The sequence below is a fragment of the Nelusetta ayraudi genome, unplaced genomic scaffold (genome assembly GCF_046127955.1).
Source record: "Nelusetta ayraudi isolate G7.1 ecotype Tasmania unplaced genomic scaffold, CSIRO-AGI_Nayr_v1 ptg000084l, whole genome shotgun sequence".
In the NCBI taxonomy this organism is placed as follows: Eukaryota; Metazoa; Chordata; class Actinopteri; order Tetraodontiformes; family Monacanthidae; genus Nelusetta; species Nelusetta ayraudi.
Window position 1 is genome coordinate 3,053,458 of NW_027466134.1, and position 22,075 is coordinate 3,075,532.

At 42.1% G+C, this 22,075-nt stretch overlaps 2 protein-coding genes across 4 annotated transcripts; both read left to right on the forward strand.

The window, feature by feature from the left end:
- The first annotated feature begins 5,666 nt into the window (after positions 1 to 5,666).
- glrx2 (glutaredoxin 2) lies at positions 5,667 to 8,585 on the forward strand. Of its 3 annotated transcripts, none has more exons than XM_076045285.1 (4): positions 5,667 to 5,736; positions 6,871 to 6,933; positions 7,082 to 7,258; positions 8,220 to 8,585. In XM_076045285.1, exons 2-4 carry the CDS (start codon positions 6,874 to 6,876, stop codon positions 8,376 to 8,378), a joined length of 396 nt encoding a protein of 131 aa, XP_075901400.1. In that variant the 5' UTR covers positions 5,667 to 5,736; positions 6,871 to 6,873; the 3' UTR covers positions 8,379 to 8,585. The 3 variants fall into 3 exon arrangements, with proteins under 3 accessions (XP_075901400.1, XP_075901398.1, XP_075901399.1); XM_076045283.1 differs by lacking the exon at positions 5,667 to 5,736 and adding an exon at positions 5,758 to 5,972 and having other exon boundaries at positions 6,873 to 6,933; XM_076045284.1 differs by lacking the exon at positions 5,667 to 5,736 and adding an exon at positions 5,985 to 6,775 and having other exon boundaries at positions 6,873 to 6,933.
- Positions 8,586 to 9,171: 586 nt separating this feature from the next.
- uchl5 (ubiquitin carboxyl-terminal hydrolase L5) lies at positions 9,172 to 16,352 on the forward strand. Its single transcript, XM_076045282.1, has 11 exons — positions 9,172 to 9,378; positions 10,060 to 10,123; positions 10,198 to 10,303; positions 10,715 to 10,840; positions 11,765 to 11,826; positions 13,454 to 13,584; positions 14,121 to 14,184; positions 14,448 to 14,550; positions 15,381 to 15,494; positions 15,779 to 15,877; positions 15,991 to 16,352. Exons 1-11 carry the CDS (start codon positions 9,303 to 9,305, stop codon positions 16,033 to 16,035), a joined length of 990 nt encoding a protein of 329 aa, XP_075901397.1. The 5' UTR covers positions 9,172 to 9,302; the 3' UTR covers positions 16,036 to 16,352.
- Positions 16,353 to 22,075: the final 5,723 nt, after the last annotated feature.

A 22,075-nucleotide genomic window follows, 5' to 3' on the forward strand; every position in this document is an offset into this window, starting at 1 on the left:
TTGAAAAAATGGCATTGCAAGATCGCAGCAAACTAGGAGCAAGACCCTTATTGCTCCAGGTATATTCTCACAAGTGAGGCTAGGAAAACAAAATTACTCATTTTACTCATTACTAACATAACATCATAAAGCAAGCCAGATTTTGCACACTGGACCTTTAAATGTGATCGTGGCTGCCTTGACATTCTTGTTTTAAAATCAGCCAACTCAGACGTTTCTTTAAAACTCATTTGCATTTTACAAATAGGCTTTCAGTCACTCTAAGAAAAGCTGAAGGGGCATTGCTGCATTTGGCTCAAAAAAAAAACAAAACAACAACAATGAGAAAACAAAGAAAGCAAAAAAAAAACTGTACTGTGCATGATTGCATCCAGACAGTCGATTGGCAGCCCAACTCGTGAATGTAATCAGGAGTGGCTGCTGGATCTGCTGCGTCCTGCTGGCGAGCTGGTGATTGTCCACTGGAGGAGAAGGAAACGGGTGGGCGGGAGGTGGAGGGGGGGGCGTACAATATAGCCGGTAAGATTCATGACAGCCTCTCAGAGAACCTTGCGGACTGATTACACGTCCGAGAAAATGCATGCAGCAAACGATATTAAATCAACACTGCTTATTGCAATGCCAGTGCAGGCCTGAGAACCAGGCGTGGGCATAATGCATCTGCAGCTCACCCCGTAAGCACTTTAGGCAGTCAGCGAATTACATTTCTTTGGGGAGGGTAAGAGAGGGATGGTGGTGGTGGGGGGGGGTCCTCGGGATGAGTTAGGCAATCTTCCTTTCGACGGCAATGATTAATAGTGATGGCCCATAAATTGTTCTGTCTGAGAAATATATTGCGGCCAGAGTGTCTGTTGTTTTGCACTGGAAGGCTGTGCTGCCTTCAGGGGCAGTGATTGTGTAAGCAGTCAACAGCTGAGTGCAGACCCTTGGAAAAAGGCACACACCCCAGAGCAGTGCCAGCCGTAAAATCCTGAGTTATTGACATTTGTTGGTGGCAAGGGTTTTTGTTTTCTTTTTCCAATATTATATATAGAGGCTGTTGAAATGTGAAATCAAGCTTCCAGTGATCACAGGTAACGGCAACAACAACTGCGTTTCCATTCGAGTTTTTCGCAAAATAAAAGTGATATTTCTAAAAAATTTCGACAAAGTACAATTCTCGTAATTCTCGTCCCGTCAGACCCCACTTTGAGGAGGATGGGGGCACAAAACATTTTGCGATGAATCTTCATTTGGATGTTGTCTGCCGCCAAGAATGGTTGTTATATTTTTCTCTTTGACTACTTGTAAAAAAAATATCCCGTCTCCTCCTCCGTTCAATCATAACACGCCATTTTCACTTGAAGTGAAGCGTACACTTTTTTTTGTACATTTTCTTGCTTTTATTTGTTGTGTTGGGTCGAGCTCGTGACAAAAAAAAGACAGCACCGATATTCACTTCTTACAAAGACATATATAACGCATTCCACCGTGTTAAACGTTAACACCACTGGTCCAATGACTTCAATGGAACAAAAAATGCGCACGGCCAGAAGGACCAAATTTTCTATGACAGTGGTACGCACCATTAAACTCGAGAGAGAGCGCTGCAGATGAAAACAGTTCAGAAGTGACCGACTTGCACACTTCCCCTTTAACTGCCACTGAAATCAACCTAAACACTTGTGACTGCAGCCAGCCATCACTGACAGTTTTCTTAACAAAAAAGAAAAAAGAAAAAGAGTGGGCGAAGGTCTGGACTAATCTGACGTGAGATGAAAAATCACAGTGACACACTCTTTACTTATACGCATGGTAAGTGCTATAGATTTTAGTGTTATCCTATCGACGAACTGACTAAAAATGAGTTATTATGCACTTTGCCAATTGCCTGTTAAGCAGAAACTCCACAGCACTCAATCAAACTACGGCTGAGAGCTATCCATGCTTTGATCAATGCCGGGTTCATTTGGGAATTTTCTTTCGTCGGAGGCTGCGTGCCCTCAACCATCTGAAACAAGCATCGGAGGGGCGGGGGCCAAAATTAACATCTCATGACTCAGCACTTTGATCTTCGCCGGCTGAGTTAACCAAAATGTAAATACATGTGGCGATGTAGCAATACAAATTATTCTCGCATTACAGTGGCATACGGCACAGTGTTAAGTTTCTTCATTGGTCCCATTGGGGAAATTGTTTCGCTGCATTTTACCCATTCCGTTGGTAGTTAACCTCCACTACATCCGGTAGCAGTGGGCTGTCACAGTGCAACACTGGTGGAGCAGGCAGTGGTTTAAGGGCCTTGCTCAAGGGCACTCGGTGGTGGTGATGATTGTGGGTTTTTTTTTCGTGATAATTCTGGTGCACACCTCAAGACATTTGTTTAGAATTCTCAAGTATATAAATTCTCCCATTCATTTCTCTTTATTGTTCACTTTTTCCAGTTCTCTCTTGTCCCACTGGTGGATGTGGAAAAAAATGTTTCCTCAACACAGCAAGTATTTCAACAAGATAGCAACTGGGCTCCTCAAAACTGAAAATGTAGATTTTTACTCGGGTGAAAGTAATTCCCGAAACTCCTGAGCTAATGATGTCAAACGCAATGAATCATGCCGGTCTTGATTAGATGAGTAATGTTTTGCATTCATTAAGCTTTCCAACTTTTTTTTTATTTTTTTATATCCATCTAGATAATAAATTGAAAACAACGAATAATGTGACAGACACCTTTTAAAATGCGTGACGATTTTTGTGTCCAGTGTTTGCACGAACATACCGTGATTTATATCACAGATTTTAAAGCGGTGGAGGCAGTGTCAACAGCTCACCCCGTGCTGACGTCTATTTGTCAAAGTGAAGGATCAGAGGCCTAATGACAAGACAATGTGTGAAATGGATCACACTAATGGCTCCTCATTCTCTCATTCTTTCTCCAAGACAAATTATCCACAGATAATGACAGCGAGTCTATCTTGGGAGTAATGTTCTGGTTTTTAAGCTTTTCTCCGAGTGACTCGATCTTGTTACACATTGACTCTGATCTGCACACTCGCACATTGTTATTCATTATTGGTGATGGATGCTCTTCTCTGCAACCTGTTTGCACGGGTAAACAAATACCAGCTCAGACAGTTTCCCAACTTTGCAACACGCTGAAGGCAGCTTGTGAAAGTGGGAGTATATGTCAACCCCATTATGTGTTACAAATTAAATGTCTCTTTGGCACTGTGGGGTAGGAAAATGTCCATTTGTCAACACACAGCACTTTCAAACATTAGAATTTCATCGCAGCTTGACATGTTTTTTTTTTTTTCACGCCCCATTGAGGACCTGTATTACATGAAGGAGATTATGAATGCTTAATAAAAGTGCCTGTAATGGCACTATAAGAAATGTGTTGTGACATAAAAGGGTTTTAACATATTATTTCATCATCAGGCAATTTGGAGTCAGACTACTATTGATCTATAGATGAGCTTTACAGAAGTAAAAGTACATCCATATGGCCAACAGGTTTCTATGTTTTCTTGTCATTTAAGCAGAGCCAAACCTTTATTATTAGCATTGTGTTAGTTCTGGCAGGTCACAAAGTCACAACTTGAAGGTCAAGTGTGTCATATTTGGAGATTTTGAAGATGAAACAGCAACATCAAGGGTTCACTCTTCCCCCTCTCCCGTGAACTACGGTGGCCTGCACACCCAAACCTGGATACCTCGTCCACTTTCTTAGTGGTAGATAGGGTGACACCCTGAACAAGTTGCCAGTTCATCACAGGGCCACATAGAAAGACAAACAAGCATTCGCTCTCTCACGCACACCTACGGTCAATTTAGAGTTCCCAGTTCACCTCAGATGCATGTTTTTGGACTGTGGGTGGAACGGGGGAGAACCTGCAGAGAACCCACGCAGACACAGAGAGAACTCCCACAGAAAGGCCCCAGGCCAGTAATAATTGTGCAAATAAATAAACTGACTGAACCTGCTTTCAGTTTTGGCATACGTTCCGCTGTGTGTCCCTTTTTGATTATCGTGCAAGCATTTCCTCTGTTCATGACTATACATCCTAACCACTATACATCCTCCGCTATCATTCACACTTTTTCATTTTCTTCTTTGAATAGCAAGATTTCATTTTTTACTACGGATTCAAAGTGCATTTTTATTTAATGCTAGCGACCTGAATACCTTCAAAGAGGCTCAGCTTTTCTTTTTTTTTTCCACCTTTACTTTTATATAGTCAGGCACAATCAATTCAAAGAAATACATTTAACACCAGGGGTTAAGGTGCCGCAGGAGAGGTATGAAGGCCAAACTGCCCTGCTGAATAAATTACCAGTGCAGAACACACAGGCAGCCCTGAAGAGCACCTTAGCGGCGGGATGCGTCACTCAGAGGACATGATGGAGCATTATTATAGGTTTTTTCACGCTGGTTTAGCACAAGGAAAGTCCCTGGTGTGGGATAAAGTCTCGCCTTTTTTTCCCGTCTTATCCAAATCTTCATCCCTGCAGCAACTCTGCGGTGCCTTTAAAGACAAAACGGAAAACACGGTTTCTTCAGGTCGAGAGCATCACATAGGTTGGTGCTCCTTCTCAATTTATGGAATGGAAGCACACACACACACACACACACACACACACACACACACACACACACACACACACACACACACACGCATCTGAAGGAAGACCTTGACCTTTCAGAGTAAGTGAAAGGATTTACTCTCACTTCACTGATGTCGAAGCTCCACGATTCATTCCGCCCAACACTCCAATCACACATATCAATGTCTGCGAGTGAGCGAGCGAGCATTTGAACCTTAAACCTATTCTCCACGTTTGTCATAACATTTTTAGGTTTATGTTGAGATATTAGCACCTTGAGGGGAAAAGTGCAGATCTTTTTGATGCTGCGGATTTGCTCTCGAAGCGTTGCATTTCCTACCTGTTTTTTTTTTTTTTTTTTTTTTGGGGGGGGTGGGGGGGTATTTGAAGTGAAGCGCTTCACTGCTGCCTCATCAGATGTCTTTAGATATGCAATTGATTCCCTAGTCTGTGAGCCTATTCTGGGATAACAGGGGAAATGGAAAATAGTTCCTCCTGAACCGATGCATTTCTCCCTGCATTTGAAGGAGGAGGGCAAACGAAAACCTTTGAGGATAAGAGAGGAAATAATCAGCGATTATACCAGCTTTGATTCCTGTTCTGTCGAGTGGGTTGAAAGGATAATTTGGGCATATTTTCCCCTCCTTTATTAGAGAGACAGCTTGGAAAATTGACCAACCGTCATGCATAACCCACTCGATAGCAAAAAAATAAAATAAAAAACATCTGGCACCTCTGAAATAAGGGGTAGAAAAGGGTCATTTCAAAATAAAAGAGCTTTGAAAATAAAGGAAATTCCCAGACTCCTCTGGTTTTATTATTATTTTATTAAATATATTCTTAGTTCTTATAAGAGTATAAAGTCTTATGGTATATGTAGGTATGGTACAATTTATGTATGTATATGTTTATTTTACTGTTGCAACAAATGTATTGTTCTATTATTATTATTATTATTATTATTATTATTATTATTATTATTATTATTATTATTATTATTATTATTATTATTATTATTATTATTAGTAGTAGTAGTAATAGTATAGCTAGAAGCTATCGTCTTGAGTGCCACGCCTCCGCTTTGCGTCGTATAAACGACAACCTTCGGCGCCGTTGCGTTTTGCGTCAGAAAGTACTTCCGGTGGTCACGTAAAGGTACAGTTCTGGGGGGGGAAACGGCGACACGAGCTCGAGTGTGTAAACAACAGTGAGAGCGCGAGTGTTCGGCGAGAAGCGAAGTCGGTGTGGCACGTCGAAACCCGTTCGTTCATTAACCGCATGTTGAATTCGAAACCAGAGCTCTGTTCCATCTGGTTCGTTTGCGTCTTCTTCGACATGTTTGCTGGAGCAGGATGTCTCCGCAGGGCGGCATGGACCGGCTGCCGAAGGTCGTTTCCTTGCTCAGCTCCACTGAAAACACTATCATGGCGTGTAGTCACTTTAAACACACCAGGCTATCGAAATCTGCGATGCAATTTTCCTCCATAACCTTTCTCCTAATTGCTGCATGTCGTTTTCGTCTTACTCAAATAGAAAAAAGAAAAGAAAAATGCTACGTCAAAATCATGTCGCGTCTCGAAGGTGACTCGCAACCTTGTCGAGCAAAGGACTTCAGAAGCAATATCGCTGTTTGATTTTAGAGGGTCTCTTAAATACACCGCCCAGTAACAATTACACACCGTTTGTGAGATTTACACTAAAACAGACCCTTGTCGTGAATTCGGCATGTAAATGTTAACTGACTATGCATTGTGTTGTGAGATATTCAACTTTTTTTTTTTTTTTTGCTTGTGATTTGTCACGTGTTGAAGTACTTAATCTATGTGCACGCAGGATACTCGCGCACTAAACCTCTGATTCATATCAGACATGATTGAATGAGTACATTAGCCGTGTTCGTGCATCTCTGTTCAATCCCAGGTGCAGGACCGAACTTTCAGTTGTTTGAAACGCACCGTACTTGGAGCTAATCTGTCGCTAATTACAAATGGCACCAAAGAGTAGCCTACTAATCCTGGATTACTTAGTGCAGTTAAAGACCCTGAGTGAGCGACATTCGGGACGAGGTGCAGTCAGAGCCAGGAGCTAAAAAAAAAAGAAAAATGGATATTTTGACGTCAACAGCCATGTCCCTCTTGTTTATGATAAATGTCAACCATCACATTTCCTGTGATGCTTTTTCTTTTCTAAGGTTATTGCCATAACCTGGATGTGCTGTCTTGAAAGCCTGTCAGGTGATTGTTGAGGATTTCCCCATGTTCAAATGTGCTCTTTTCTTTTTCTGCCAGAATGGGGAATTTTACATCATCTACTGCTGGGTCCGGTCCAAACTGTGTACAGTATGTTCAGGTAAGTGCTTTCAGACTGAACAGCTACTTATGCCCCGTGTGTTGTAACACACGGCCCTGTGAAGGCCTGTGTGCCGCGTCTTTTGCTCTTTCTGTTAACTAATGAGTCAACATAATCACTTTTTTTTTTTTTCCTGCAAAACTTTTAGGAGGTTGTGTCTCAGAACTGTGTGGTGATATTCTCCAAGACCACCTGTCCTTACTGCAAGATGGCCAAGAATGTGTTTAATGAAATTGGTGCCACGTACAAAGTGATTGAGCTGGATGAACACAACGATGGAAGAAGACTGCAAGAAGCCCTCACGCAGTTGACCGGTGCCAGAACAGTAAGAGTCTAGCTTTGCTTTTTCAAACTGTTCCTTCAAATAATTTCACTCCTACAGAATGTTTTGTTTTGTTTTTTTTATTTTCATTTCAGTCGTTAGAACTTTGCAAAGTATAGAGTATACATAACTGACTGTTGGAAATTATACTAAAATGCTATTCGACACAGTGTGGTATTTCTTTGAACATATTGCTCATGGTCAGTGGCACTGTGTTACTGTGTGGGTTCATGGTGTTCTACGCAAGAGTGCTGAAAGAGAGGCCAATAAAAGAAAACAAGTAGAGAGCCACTCCAGTGTTTCCCTCCGACTGACCCACTGACCGGGACACTTTCCTCACCCTGCTGGTGACCTAAATTGTCAACAGCAACTTTTTTTTTTTTTCTGGCCTTTGTTGGCCTTGACACCGATACACTTTATTGACAGCGATGTCACAGCGCTCCTCAGTTCATGCCCTGAACCAGCAGCGAGTGCTGCTGCAAGACCTCCTCAGTCTCGTAGCAAGATGGCAGCCAGTCTCAGGCTGTCTCAGTGGTTTCTATAGCAGGGCAAACTTCTCCAGACTCCACAACACTCCACGATTGTCAGTGAATCTCGCATGAGCAAGCCAGCCATACAAAACTTAGTCATACCAGTAGAGAAAATACCAGTGAAAACCCTGTGTAGTTTCTTACATACATTAGTTTCCGGCAGTCTTTTTGTTTAATTGGGTTGAGTGAACGCAATTACAATCATGAGATCGAAAATTATATTATGTTGTAGGCCAGGCCAATAATGCATCCGCCTCTAAAACCTCAGTTGAAGTCAAAATAGGTTTGAATAATAGAATATGCATAGATATTGTCTTATTTAATTTATAAAGAAGTGTTTAAGATTTGCTTCCCTAAAACTACACTTTTAATCTCTACTGTGCAAATGTGTGTTGCCACGACTTCCTGGTAATGCTGTGATGCTGTGTGTCCAGGTGCCGAGAGTCTTCATTAATGGAAACTGCATTGGGGGTGGCTCTGACACCAAGCAGCTCCACCAGCAGGGAAAGTTGTTGCCGTTGATCGAGCAGTGTGCCCCCTGCTGCGCGGCGTCTGGTGCTGAAGGCTCGGGCAGTGGGCAGTTCACTAAATGACTAACCGTTCTTGGATTACTTTTCAATCCCGTGTTTCTTCTCCGCCTGCTTGACCTCATATTACAAGTTTTATGTGACTTGAACAGGGTTGTATTATTCTTATGCCCAAGTGATTTTTTTACTTGATCTTAGGCTGCTTAAAGTTTTATTTATAAACGCATTTAAGCTGTTTTTATTGTTTGTTTTTTTGTTTGTTTGTTTTGTTTTTTAAATCAAATTTGTAAAGAACTGTTTTCATTATTTTTATTTTCGACAATGTGTCTGAGGGGAGGCTTAAAGTGTCAAACAGTGAACAACTCTGGGTCATAAAATACTGGCATTTTGCTCCAGTTTTCATTGCGCAAAAATAAAAAGAACATGTTTTTTTTGTATGTTCTCATGTTAAAACGTCTTATCTCCGTTAGTTTTTTTTTTGTTGAGTTTTTCTTTTAAAACACAGCATGTTCTTTTTATAACTTGACAAATTACTTTGAGCATATTATTTAGTTGCATTTGTCAGTTTCATTGATATCGGGAATGCCATTTGGAATTTAACTGTTTTGTTTGTATGTGAATATTGTCATGAATCATGTGATTCAGTTTTAATCCATATATTCATGACGTTTTCCTAATGCCTTGAATGTATGTGTATGCATATTAATCAAATAAAAACGTCCACTTTTAAGCTCTTCAGTCCATTTTTTCCCTAATACAGTGACTTTAGATTTGCCCTCAGTACTGTTCTCAATGAGTTTCCCTCTCTCCTCGCATCTGCCGGTGTACGCCTTGACATAAAACGTGCGCGCCCACATCTCCCATATTGCACTGCATCGCGCTGAGGTCACTCCAGTGAAAATTAGCCAGTCTAGCGGGTATACAACACGTTTAAATTAGCAGCTTGCATGTGCGCGCGGTAGTTTGAAGAAGCAACCACATTCTTCAATTATGGCTGGAAGTGCAGGAGAGTGGTGTCTGATGGAGAGCGACCCCGGCGTGTTCACAGAACTAATCAAAGGTTTCGGTGAGTGGCTGTTAGCTCACCGCTAACTGCTCACACTGTCAATGTAGCGGCGGGATGCGAATGCTAAAGCTAAGTAGCTGTCACGGAGATGCCGTCGTGTTGAATTTGCCGACCGTGTTGCAAAAGAGAAAAAACGTAGAATGTAAAAACAGAAATAATGATGAGGCTGTGTGTTGAGACCGGCAACGAAAATGCCCCATTGCGTACGAACGAATAGTAGGCAGTTGTAGTTAATAATTTCGCGATGCTAAGTGGCTACACTGGCTAGCATTAGTCAGCGTTCAAAACAACGGCGCGACAAAACAAACGCTAATTGGGGAGTGATGCTGTTTGTTGTTGTTGTCGTTGTCTTTCAAACACGGCCACAGGAGAGGTTTAGTGCAATTATGCTGCTCAGGGGCTGTTCAAACACTGCCAGATGGTCCACTTCTTATCCTAACATTTTGGACTTCTCAAATAAAAATAAATAAATAGGGGACGTTACTTTAGGGGTTGCCTGTGTGCACACATTGTGTGTATTAAGAGGTGTTTTTTTTTTCATTCTTCATCCAACGCGTCCTCAGGAGAAACTGTCAATTTACGCTGCAACCACGCTGTTCAGGAGCTGCTCAACGTTTTCTGAAAATGTTCGATATTTGAGTAACCATCCACTCATGTTGACTGCCTGTCTGTCCTGGGCAGGTTGCAAAGGCGCTCAGGTTGAAGAGATATGGAGTATGGACCCAGAGAACTTTGACAACCTCAAGTATGTTCGTATTGCAACTGAATTATACTGCATTGCCAAGATTTGTTTTTTTAAATGCGTCTATTCCGCTACAGGCCAGTTCATGGGCTGATTTTTCTCTTCAAATGGCAGCCAGGTGAGGAGCCTGCAGGGTCCATCGTCCAAGATTCAAGGCTTGACCACCTCTTCTTTGCTAAACAGGTATTTTCAGCCTCTCTACGGTAAATATGTGTGTGAGCAATACTTACTAACATGGAAGTCCGCAACTAAGAAATGTGTAGCTCTGTGCTATTTTAGCATGGATTTCGGGTATTGTTCTCTCGGTCTTCCTCATTTGGTGGGCTACTATTATGAGTTACAGTTCAAATTCTCTCAGATCTCGAAACAAAATTCAAAGTTCCTCAGCTTTTATTTCAGATTTTAAAAAAAATCATCAGTCTTATGTCTTCATTATTTATGTATTTCATTTTCAATCTCCCTGAATCTGACAACCAGCAGGTGAAGGCATTCGGTTTTGCTGAGGCGTGATTCGTCTCGCTGCGTCGTGCGTTAAGGACTCTGCTTCCTGTGTGTTTCTTGAGCTCCGTTCTCTGTGTGTTCTGTCATTCCCAGGTCATCAACAACGCCTGCGCCACCCAGGCAATCGTCAGTGTGTTGCTCAACTGCTCCCATTCGGACATGTTGCTCGGCGACACCCTGACAGAGTTCCGAGAGTTTTCACAGAGTTTCGATGCTGCTGTACGTTCACGGTATATTTTCTGAATCCTGAACTGCCTCTCGGTTTGAGTGGTTCATTTATTTAGATTCATGTTGGGCTGCGCGCTCGCAGTTGAATTTCGGCGTCCGTCAGCAACTTGTTTTTATGGTTGTTTTCCCCACTATCATAAAAAACACAATTGAAGTAAAAACAGGATTATACCTCCACTCAAGGTGCAACTCAAGCCAAGCGTTGAATTTCAGATCTTGACTTTCTCGACGGAAGCAAAAAACGAGTGAATAACTATTTTAATAATTGGTAAATAATTGTTTTAATAGCAGAATTGCATTGTTATTTAAAATTAGTCGTGGTTTTGTTGTTTGAGACAGTCAATACAGACATCTGTGCAATGCTCTTCAGTTTGAAAGTTGTCAGCCTTTGCAACGTAACAGTGCATCATTTGACGCTCTACCCGAGAAGCACGTTGAGAGGGTTTTCTTTTGGGAGCAGAGTGAGTTTAGTGGCCTCCCCTCCCATTTTGAGCAGTGGCAGTTTTATCCTCTTGCCTTTGAAACCTCGACGAGTCAGTTTGTCTGTCCCATAATAATTATTCAGGAGAGCCCAGGCTGAGCTGATCTATGCTGCTCGGCATTTAGAAAGTAAGCGGGAGAACTCCTCTGCTTCGTCAAAGCCATCTGTTGTCGTATTTACGATCGTCGCGCTTGGTGAAATCACCGCGGCAGAAGTTTATCTGACACAGTGCAATGCAGTATTCTTCAGATTTCTGTATCCTTAATGTGACTGAAATTAAACCCCGCCCCAACCCCCCCCCCCCAGTCCATCTTTGGCCCATTTCTTACACACATAAATGTGCCCCACATTGCCCCTATTTATAGCAGCGATGTATGTTTGAAGTGACGGTTCTGCGCTCCTTCCTATAATCCTCCACGTCTCGCTCTCTGCAGATGAAAGGTTTGGCTCTTAGCAACTCTGAAGTCATCCGACAAGTTCACAACGGCTTTGCCAGGTAAGTCTCGGCTCATTCGCCGGCCAGAGAAGCTCTGTTTGATTGGCTCCCTGTTATTTTTAGCTACACTCTCAACTCTCCACTGGGCCCATTTGTTGTGTATTTTGTATTTTTTTTACTACTGCAATTGCCTGAGGACTCGCTCCCTTTTTTTTTTTTTTTTTTTTCAAACCCGATTCCGCGGGGCTTCGTCCTCACCAGTCAGCACTCGCTGAGTAAAGTTTGGTGAAGAAACCTGTCCGTCGCTGTGTTTTCATAACAATTTTTTCACTAAATGAAAGCGATATTTCCAAAATTTCGACACAATGCAGTTGCGATTTGCAGGTGTTTCCATTGAATGGTGCGAAGCGCATAAGCCATGAGCGAATTCTTGTCAAATGTCTCAGGATGAAATTTGCCGAGTTTGCTTTTGTTTGTTTACGTTTGCTTGCTGTTAAGAACGGTGGTTATATTTTTCTCTTTGATTACTCGTCAAAAATATTCCGTCTCCGCCACCGACCAAACATAACGCGTCATTTTCACTTGAGGTGAACTGGTCATGTGACCCCGTACGTCACGTCCGCTGACGTGTAAATGAGAAAAAAAAAGTTTTTCCATGACGCTTTTGCAATGCACCTCTATGCCATAGAACCTCTATATAAAGTTTAGGCACACGTTCTAATGCATTTATTTTATCTTTACGACTTTCCACACTGCAGATAGATACTGAATACATCATCAATACATGAGCAAGATATATGTAATTATGCAGCAAAGACAAACATTAAATAACTCTAAGCATGCTGTCTATGGAAGGCGGCTGTTTTGAAGGACTGAAATATAAAACGTGTTTCCAACATAATTCCGTGTGTGTTCATACGTAGTTTTCATGCCTTCAGTGAGAAGCCTTTGTTTGACTGGTAGTGTAAATTTTATCCCCACAAAGCTGCGACCCCATCAAAACAGCTCCACGGCCACTTTTGGGTCGCAACCCACCAGTTGAGAAATACTGAATTAGGACATGTTTGTGTTTTATGTGCCGGCAGACTGCACGCAATTGGATAAAATGTACTTATTGCTGCAATACAAATACATGTTGCCAGTAATAATGATAATTAAAAAAAAAAAAAAAATAGTTGGGTAAGCATGAAATTGCATCACAATACAAAGATGAAGGGAATCAGTCACAATAATCAAACAGCTGCATGAGTATTTAGTAGAGTTTGCGTCCGCTATACATTTTTGTTTGTTTCTGTTTTTAATGGATTTCTGGCAGCAGCAGAAAGAGGCACAAACTGCGGCAGCGAGCAAAATGTCGCCCGTGTTTGACATTTTGAAACTCGTGAAACTCGTGAGACTTTTCATGAGAGTTGGCTGCACTCAGTGGGCTTGTCGAACTGTGTCGCCGGCGATCCCTCATCTGGTGCAGTCGTTAAGCACTCGGCAGTCTCTCAGTCATCATTTAAGAAAAAGAAAAAAAAAAGCTGCTGAAGCCTGTCTGTGTGCACCCCTGTGTCTTCAAAATCGACAGTGACTGAGAAAATTGATTCCCCACATGCACGCACACACACACACACACATGCACAGACTTTTTTTTTTTGGGCTATTATGATTCTAATTGTTGTTTTGTGGGTTTTGGTCCCTGCAGACAGCAGATGTTTGAATTTGATGCAAAGTCCTCAGCAAAGGACGAAGACGCCTTTCACTTTGTGAGCTACGTCCCCGTCGACGGCCGTCTGTACGAGCTGGACGGGCTCCGAGAAGGACCCATCGATCTGGGTGAGGAGCGAGACGTCACTTTGTTTTGTTTGTGCCGATTCTGTGATTTTCCCTCGGTGCAAGCTGGAGGTGATTTTTCACTTTATAAAAGCCCCTCTTCCGGGTTACTGTGTAGGTAGGGATGCACAGATACTGATACCAGTATTGGGTATCGGTACGGATACCGGGGTTGAGTAGTACTCTACTCGTACACGTAAAATATGTGCTGATACAACAAACCCGATTCCAGCTGTATATGATGGATTTTGTTAAATTTGTTTAAATTTTACAGGTTATGTACAGAACATTGAAATAGAAATAAGTGTTTTATTGCAGAGAGAGTGCAGAGAAATGTTGTTCTGAAATCTGTGGGGGGGGGGAAATCAAAGTAATTCTATAATCTATGATGGCCTTATTACGCATTTGGTATCACTGAGTACTGAAATGCAAGTACTTATACTGTACTCGCTCAGTAAGAAAGCAGTCTCAGTGCATCCCTGTGTGTCTATTGACCCCTGCAAGCATTTCATTTATTTGCACCTGTTCTTTTTCAACAGGTACCTGCAACCAGGATGACTGGATCAGCGCCGTCCGTCCAGTCATTGAGAAAAGGATACAGAAGTAAATATGATTCTTTCTTTTTTTTCCCATCATCCTGAAACTGATTTTATGTGTTCCTAATTTATTAAAGGACACAGCAGGGGGCGCCACACCACACACTAGATTATAAAGACGGCAGCGGTGAAGCCAATTTGTCCCACAAGCTTGTTTCAGTTCCTGTTCAACTCATACCATTGGAGCGCTATACTGTTCACTTTGCTGCTGCTGCTGTCAGTTTTCTCTCCTTCATTGAAAGATTATCCCCCCCTCCCCCCCATCTGCAGGTACAGCGAAGGAGAGATCCGCTTCAACCTAATGGCCATCGTGTCAGACAGAAAGATGATATACGAGCGAAAGATTGCCGAGCTCCAGACCCAGCTTACTGAGGTGAGTGGCAGCAAAAGGAGCCCATTCTTGCGCAGCGCCACGCAGGCTTCGTTGTGTGTGGTTTTTTTTTTGGGTTTTTTTTTACCTTCTGCCTGACAAGCTTCACACGTGAAGACCACCACATGTCAGACTTCACAGCGTGATGGTGAGTTTGATCCTGAAATGTCAAGAGCAGCTTATTTCCGAGCCCATCCTCTAATCTGCGATGTCACATTTGACAGATGGTGCTTTGTTGTATCGGCTGCTGGTTTGCAGCGACACCGCGTTGACTCGCTGGCTTCGAGTCCGGCCAGACATTCAAAAATACGAGGGAATTTCAGCAATAAATGCAAATCTTACCTCGTGGTGGATTGCATTTATTTTTATTCATTCATTTTTTATTTTTTTTTTTACTTGTAATCAACCTGGGGTTCAAACTGTTAACTGCCTTCAAGAAAAATCTCTCTTCAGTGCTGTTTCCTGCAGACGCTGTAGACACATTCTAAGTGCGAGCTGTTGTCTACAATGTGACGTGCTGTGCTGTGAAACAAACCACACTTAGGTTGCGTGTGATCATGGTGTACACTGTTAGGTTGTGACTGCCATCACACCTCGAGAGCTCCTCATTATTGCTGTTGCAGGAACACATCTGACCACTAGATGGCAGCAAAGGCGAGGCAGCTTAACACACGACGGAATGGAACAGAAGGACGCTCAGAATCAATGCAAATCAGCGTTATATATTTAAATTATTGTTTATCTCTTGTTATGCAAAACCCATGTTTACTTTTTTTAGGTCACGGTTGCATGTTGTATCATTGTTGAATACAGTCATTGTGCTCTGTTTCCAGGACGAACCAATGGACACAGACCAGAGCAGCACGTTTCTCAGCTCCATCCAGTCCGAGATCGCCAAGTACCAGCTCCTCATTGACGAGGAAAATCAGAAACTCAAAAGATATAAGGTGGGTCTGTGGCCAGCTTAGCGTTCTCTGCAGCCACATGCTGTCATCATGTGATGGATGGGAACTCAAGGAAATGGCCTGATAATAAAAGGAAAATGGCTCATCAGGCTGAAGCAGGACATTTTTTTTTTATGTCCTATATAAAAAAAAAAACATTGTATGTTATGCTTCATGAATACAGAGTTGTTGTTATTTTTTTAATTGTTATTTTGCAGCACATACCTCACATCTTTGTCCTCTCCTTCTGAGACTTCACATTCGGTTTGTTTTAAATCTTCCCGCAGATTGAAAACATCCGGCGAAAGCACAACTACCTTCCTTTTATCATGGAGCTACTGAAGACGCTGGCAGAGTACCAGCAGTTGATACCTTTGGTGGAGAAGGTATGTGCTAGCGTGTACACACACACACACACACACATATATGTATATATATATGTATGTATGTATATACATACATACATACATACATATGATGGTCGTTTTGTGTTCAACAGGCAAAAGAGAAACAAAGTGCCAAGAAAGCCCAGGAGGCCAAGTGAACACCCAGCGGCAGCGCGCAAACATTCAGAATTCAGATCAAGTCACACTTCCATCACTGAGCCACAACGCAGAGCCGGCGCATCATCCGTCAGATTTCACGCCAACGACCACGGACGGTCTTGCAGCACTTCCCTACCGTGGCGTCCCGTGAAGCACCCAGACATTTGAAGAACTGCACTGCAGCTGTAGCAGAGAGACTGTCCGGCCACGCGCTCTCTCTCCACGTGTGTCCATCCGCTTTAATGCATGATAGGAAGGAAGGATGTGCTCAATCAATGTTCTGTCTTATTTTCATAATAAAATTGCCTAGATGTTTGTCGACGGCTCTTAAATCATTTCCAAAGTCTGGCCGTGACGCCAGTCACTAGCTGCGATTCCGTGACAGGTTTTCACCAAATAAAAGCAATATTTCTAAAATTTCAACAAAGTACAGTTGCGATTTGCAAGTTTCCATTGAATGGTGTGAAATGCATGAGCCGTAATTCTCCTAGACTCCGCTTTGAGGAGGATGGAGGAACAAAACATTTTGAGTTTTCGCTCGAAGTGAACTGGTCACGTGACTCCGTACGTCACGTCCAGTGATGTGTCAATGCGAGACAGTGTTTCCATGACACTTCTGCGATATACCTCTACATGGATACGTCTGAAAAAACACCTAATGAGAGCGTCAAAACCTTTTATCCATCTTTGTTTTTCCAAGTTTGTGTTTCCATTACCAGTTTGTTGTTGCGATATTTAGGTTTTGCGCAATTCTCGGGATAACGGACGCAGCTTTTGAATCCGGCCTGCCGAACTTGAAGAAATTTCAATATTAAAATAACTAACTAAATGCCCTACTTTCACGATATCTCACCGTCGCATGGACTTTTTCTCCTTCCATTTTTCATAAATTTCATCGGAAAGTTTAGTATCCCTACCTTTTCAAAGACTACTGACCCAGTGCAATCTAAGCATGACATGAGCTGCGTGCACAAAATGTTCAGCCCTGGATGTTGTGGTAGTGTACTGCATGCATACTGAAACACATTAACATGCATGTCCCCAACGGCTGCAAATCGAGTGAACACTGAACACCCAACAGGGAAATTATGGGACTGTCGGATTCAGCGTTGGTGCCTTTTGATGCCCTGAACGTTTAGTTAATTTGCCCATGTGAACATAGCAATTACTCTGAAAATTCTTGTAATACTAGGCTAAGTTTTATGTTCATTAAAAAAAAAAAAAAAATATGCCTCCAGAGATACATTCTATTCATTCTTTTTCCAGTTTTGCAAGAGAGGACATTTACCATTTTGTTGTTGCCCATTTGCAGCGTATTCATTTTGAAATGACGAAGGATATAAATATGTATATATACTGTATGTATATATATGTATACATACAGTATATATATATATATATACATATCTATACACATATTTCCATATACATATATATATATATACATATATATGTGTATATATATGTATGTATGTATATATATGTATATATATATACATATGTGTGTGTGTGTGTGTGTATTGTTTGTAAGTTAGATACACACCGTTGCCCCATATACAGGTTTGTCCAAATGCGCCTGTTTGTTACAGAGCCAACTTTAATGTCGAGTGACAGCGTTGAGGGCAGGTGGCATCCAGGATCCATGGAAGCAAAGCACATCAGACAGTGGTGCCGTCAGTTAGGATGGCGAAGCCTGCCCGAGCATTATTGAGGAAGTGGGTTATGCAATCCTAGTTGGAGGCCTGCATCATGGAATAAACAAAATTTTTTTTGGGCTGATCCAAGATAAGATCACCTGTAACTTTGATGGGCAAATTAAATTGTGTGTCAGGGCCACAGTAAACACTGGGGAGTGTAGGTTGTGTTACACAACTGGGGTCAGTCAGAGGTGTGAACTGAAGTAACTTGTTTTTATGTATTTTATAATATCCTCCTTTGCCCCCTTTTCTCCATATAATTATTGCTCGGCCTTATTTTGCTTTCATACCACAGTCAGCCCCAAAAACCACTGAGAATTCTAAGTTGAAAAGATTGTTTTGTGAAGCTGTTGCTTTTTCAATGTTAAACGTTGTCATGTGCACTCATGGGCATGTTTTATGCCAAGCCTGCTCATTTCAAAATTTTCTCTATTAGTACAAATACAATGGTAGAGATATATGCAATTATAATATGCTTTTAATGAAAGGTGGCTATTTTGAAGAATTGAAATATAAAACGTGCTCATAGTTAACTTTAATTGTTTCCTTACATAATTCAATATGTGTTCATACATAGTTTCGATGCCTTCAGTGAGAAACTGCAACGCCAATAGTCATGAGAATGAAAGAAAAGAAATTTGGTTCATAGGGTGTGTCCAAACCTTTTGACTGGCAGTGTAGATACTTTTGAAAACACATCCATTACGTACCTACATTTTAAAGTGAACGAATGACCTCGTTAGTTGAAGGGATACCATTCATTCGTCTATCTTCTATACCTGCTTCTCAAGTTTATTTGTCACAGTGAGGAAAATCAGGCCACACTGGAGACAGTGAAGTGGAAGTTTGCTTCCACCTACTGGTCAAGTTTAGGAATAACATGGTGCTCCACTAGGAGGTGAAGAACAGCTGCCTGCTGCTGCTAGGCCTTTTTTTTTTTTTTTTTTTTTTTTTTTTTGCCCCAACCAACGTGAACACTTTTGACGTCATATTCGAAATCATTCGTTACACCCAATCAACCAGCACGCACTTCCCGCATTCCCAAGGCCTTGCTTGCTATTCCACGCCATGAATCTGTGTGACTTCTTTCTGAATGCATCGCTTAAAAAACAACAATAGAAAAAAAAAAACAAAAAAAAAACGCGATGTGCGTTTTTGGGATATTTTCTCACAGCGCCGAGTTGATAACTGAACACGGGAATGTTATTGACCACTGTGTGGCAGATCAGGTAAATCCACTTGCGGCGCCTTGCACGCGCGAAGCACCGGGCGGAAGAGTCGCGCTTGACTTCACGCCCGGAACGTGCTGTGCCTCGATCCGCTGTAGTGTGACGCAGCGAGCCTCCTAAAGTGCGCTCGAGTGTGACGCATCTGCGTTCTGTCAGACAAAGTACAGCGTGGCCGGTTTTTGTGTTTTTTTTTTCTTCTCTCTCTCTCCCTCTCTTTCTTCTGTGTGCTATTTATGGCTCCAAGTGTTTACATACGGTACACACCTCAAGTACTCGCTGGATCTCATCACCGATCGTTGTTGCCAAGAAGCCTCGTGGCAACATGTGAGAAGTGATGGGCTCCACTGCCAGCTCCACGCGGAGACCCACCGCTGTTAGCCAGAGGTGGCAGAAGTATTTCAGTTTAGCATTCTATACTTCAGTTAAAGTAAAAAAAAAAAAAAAACTCATTTACTCAAGTAAAAGTACACTTATTTTGTGAAAATACCTACTTTTTTTTTTTTTTTAAATCTTGCGTTTTAGCATTTTTATTTATCCCGGCTTTACACCGGGACCTGAGACCTAAAGCGAACTGGTAAGACAATAAAGTTCCTTGCATCGTTGAAGAAAGAAAGTACAGGTTAGGGAATGTACCTCAGTTAAAATAAATGAATAAACAAACCCATTAATGAAACAATACATCTGATAATAATTTTGCAAAAATGAAAAAGTTGTGACAGAACAATCTGGATTAAACTAGCCAGAGGTCTTGCATGTGCATCTGGATCATTTCAAATAGCTGCGGTCCTCTCAACACTACAGTTTGTTTTCCTTTTCATCTGCAGCACCAAACTGTAATCATGAACAGTTAGGACCAGGGAGCCATTATTGGATGTTTACACTTTTAATAACAACAGCCGAGGTACTCTAAAATAACCTCCTTCTAAAGTAGAATATACTTTTTTTTTTGTTGCAGTGTAGCTATTTGAACCATGCTCTTGTGTAGTGAAATATAAAAGTCTATTTAAAAAAAAAAAAAAAAAAATGACTGTGAACAGAATTTGTATCCTTTAAACACAATCTGCATGTTTTTTTTTCAGTATTCATTTCAGTAACAAGTAGAAAGCACAGATATTTGTGTACAAATGTGGGGAGTAAAAATAAAAAGTTGTCAGAAAAATAAATACTTAAAGTCCTGATAACAAAGTCATTGTGCTTTGTTACTTCCCACCTCACTTTAATTGATGTCATCTCGGGTCGGGCGACGCCCACTGCACTTGCTGTTTCTGGACGCAAATCGCAAGTCTTTTCATCACATACCTGCCCTTTCTTCTTCAGTGACGCCAGCTGAGCACACGGCACTCCGACAACAATGAGGCAGGCGCGACAAGCAGTGATGAAGTATTCACAATAGTCAGACTGTGCAACGGAGTGTGTGCCGTGTGGGCCCACTTTAAAGGTCAGGGAAAAAAAGAAGTTTCCTGGCAGAGCTCATTATAATGAAAGAGACTTTGGACACTCGTAAAAGTGATAACGTAGCCAAATGAGAAAATACTGGTTCAGTCGGTTGTCTTTCATCCAAACTCGGCACAGCAGAGAAGTGGAAGCCATAAAGGCTTTGGAAGCTGTAGCTCCTCCACGTCATTCAAGATCCACCTTGCTACGTCTATGATGTCACCAGCAGAGGTTGGGCCATCAGGGCCAGCAAGGCCTTCTCTGTTCGCCTAAAGACACTTAGAAAAGTAGTTTTTTTTTTGTTTTTTTTTTAAATATATACACTACCAGCCAAAGGTTTGCTCAAGTCATATTTTATTGTACTGCTTCCAGTGTTGTATATTACGGTTTGTGTTTTTAGCCAATCATATTTCAGCTGGCTTGTGTTCTGCCTTCAGAATCAACATTGCAGGCTGCTGTATTCTGTCAGAGAGCAGACACAGTCAGTCGCGATAGCCAGTCAGATCTCGAATAGACCGGCTAGACTGAGGGCCTTCCATTGAAGTGGACACGTCATGTGATTGGATAAGCACTGAGAGCCTGAAAGAATCAACTAAGTGTACGATTCATTAGCTGGCAACAAACAAACCCATCTGCAGTTCATAATGTAAATAATTTGGCGCATTGGCGCCTGTGCTTTTTTTCTGCAGTTTGATGGATAATCACTAATATGAAGCTGGGCCACTGAAGTCATGGCTGATAAAACTGTCATTTTAAAAGTATAAACTGTCAATTAATTCTGGTCCTCATCATCACATCAGTATGAAGTGACATTACAGCCCCATTTACTTGTGTTTTTGAATTATGGCCACGATTGGAATGACCGACAGTGAAATCTGTGGCCCCCCTTGCGGCTTCACAGGTAATTAGAACGCTGGTATTTTGTAATAGGTTTATCTTCAAATCACAATGTCTGAGTTCGGGGTCTGCAGGGCGCAGCGCTCTGGTGGGCTGCAGGCGACGATGTCATGGATCTTCAGCGAAAGGCCTCAATGTCTGTGGAGACAGCAGGCCCCCTCTGCCTGTCATGTGTCTGGCCACTGTCAGCTGCTATCAACGCCGCAGGTCACTGCTGGAAGCAGCTTCACTATTGTAGAGTAGAGGACTGGCTGCTGCTGCTGCTGGCCAACATGTTACAGTGCAGTCATGACGCGGCCCCTGACTTCTGCCCAACAAGGGGATGAAATGTTCCAGAAAGATGAGGAATGCCGCTCTGTGATGAAACTGAACACTTGGCACATTCCTTGCGAAAGTACGTCTGTGTCTCGGAGTGCAGAATCTTGAGCGTTCGGCCAAAGTGAAAGATGTGCGTATTTAACGTAGATATGGAGCACTTTGTGATTCCCGCCGAGCTGCCGAGATCCGCAGAAGTCAGCACACGCAGCTCTCTGCGTCAACTTACTGTGGAAATTCCTATTTTTCAGATTAGGTGTTCCGCTTAAAACGGATGTCTCGGGGCGGTCTCAGGGGGAGAAAACAAAAGAAGCAAAGGATGAACTGTTAGTCAGGCTAGAGACAACCATCATCGTTTGAAAACGTCAGGAAAGGGATTTTTACCACGCGGTGGTGCAGCAGTTAGCGCTATGGCTTCACAGCAAGAAGGAACACACACAAGCTCTTTAAATTATTATTCATTTAAA

Bases quoted from the DNA above. Each gene is read 5' to 3' on its own strand.
- glrx2 (XM_076045283.1), top strand. From the start codon at position 5,863: ATGTTGAATTCGAAACCAGAGCTCTGTTCCATCTGGTTCGTTTGCGTC. The intron at 6,934-7,081 runs GTAAGTGCTTTC...CAAAACTTTTAG, and splicing joins ACTGTGTACAGTATGTTCAG to GAGGTTGTGTCTCAGAACTG. The intron at 7,259-8,219 runs GTAAGAGTCTAG...CTGTGTGTCCAG, and splicing joins AGTTGACCGGTGCCAGAACA to GTGCCGAGAGTCTTCATTAA.
- uchl5 (XM_076045282.1), top strand. From the start codon at position 9,303: ATGGCTGGAAGTGCAGGAGAGTGGTGTCTGATGGAGAGCGACCCCGGC. The intron at 11,827-13,453 runs GTAAGTCTCGGC...TGGTCCCTGCAG, and splicing joins GTTCACAACGGCTTTGCCAG to ACAGCAGATGTTTGAATTTG. The intron at 14,551-15,380 runs GTGAGTGGCAGC...CTCTGTTTCCAG, and splicing joins TCCAGACCCAGCTTACTGAG to GACGAACCAATGGACACAGA.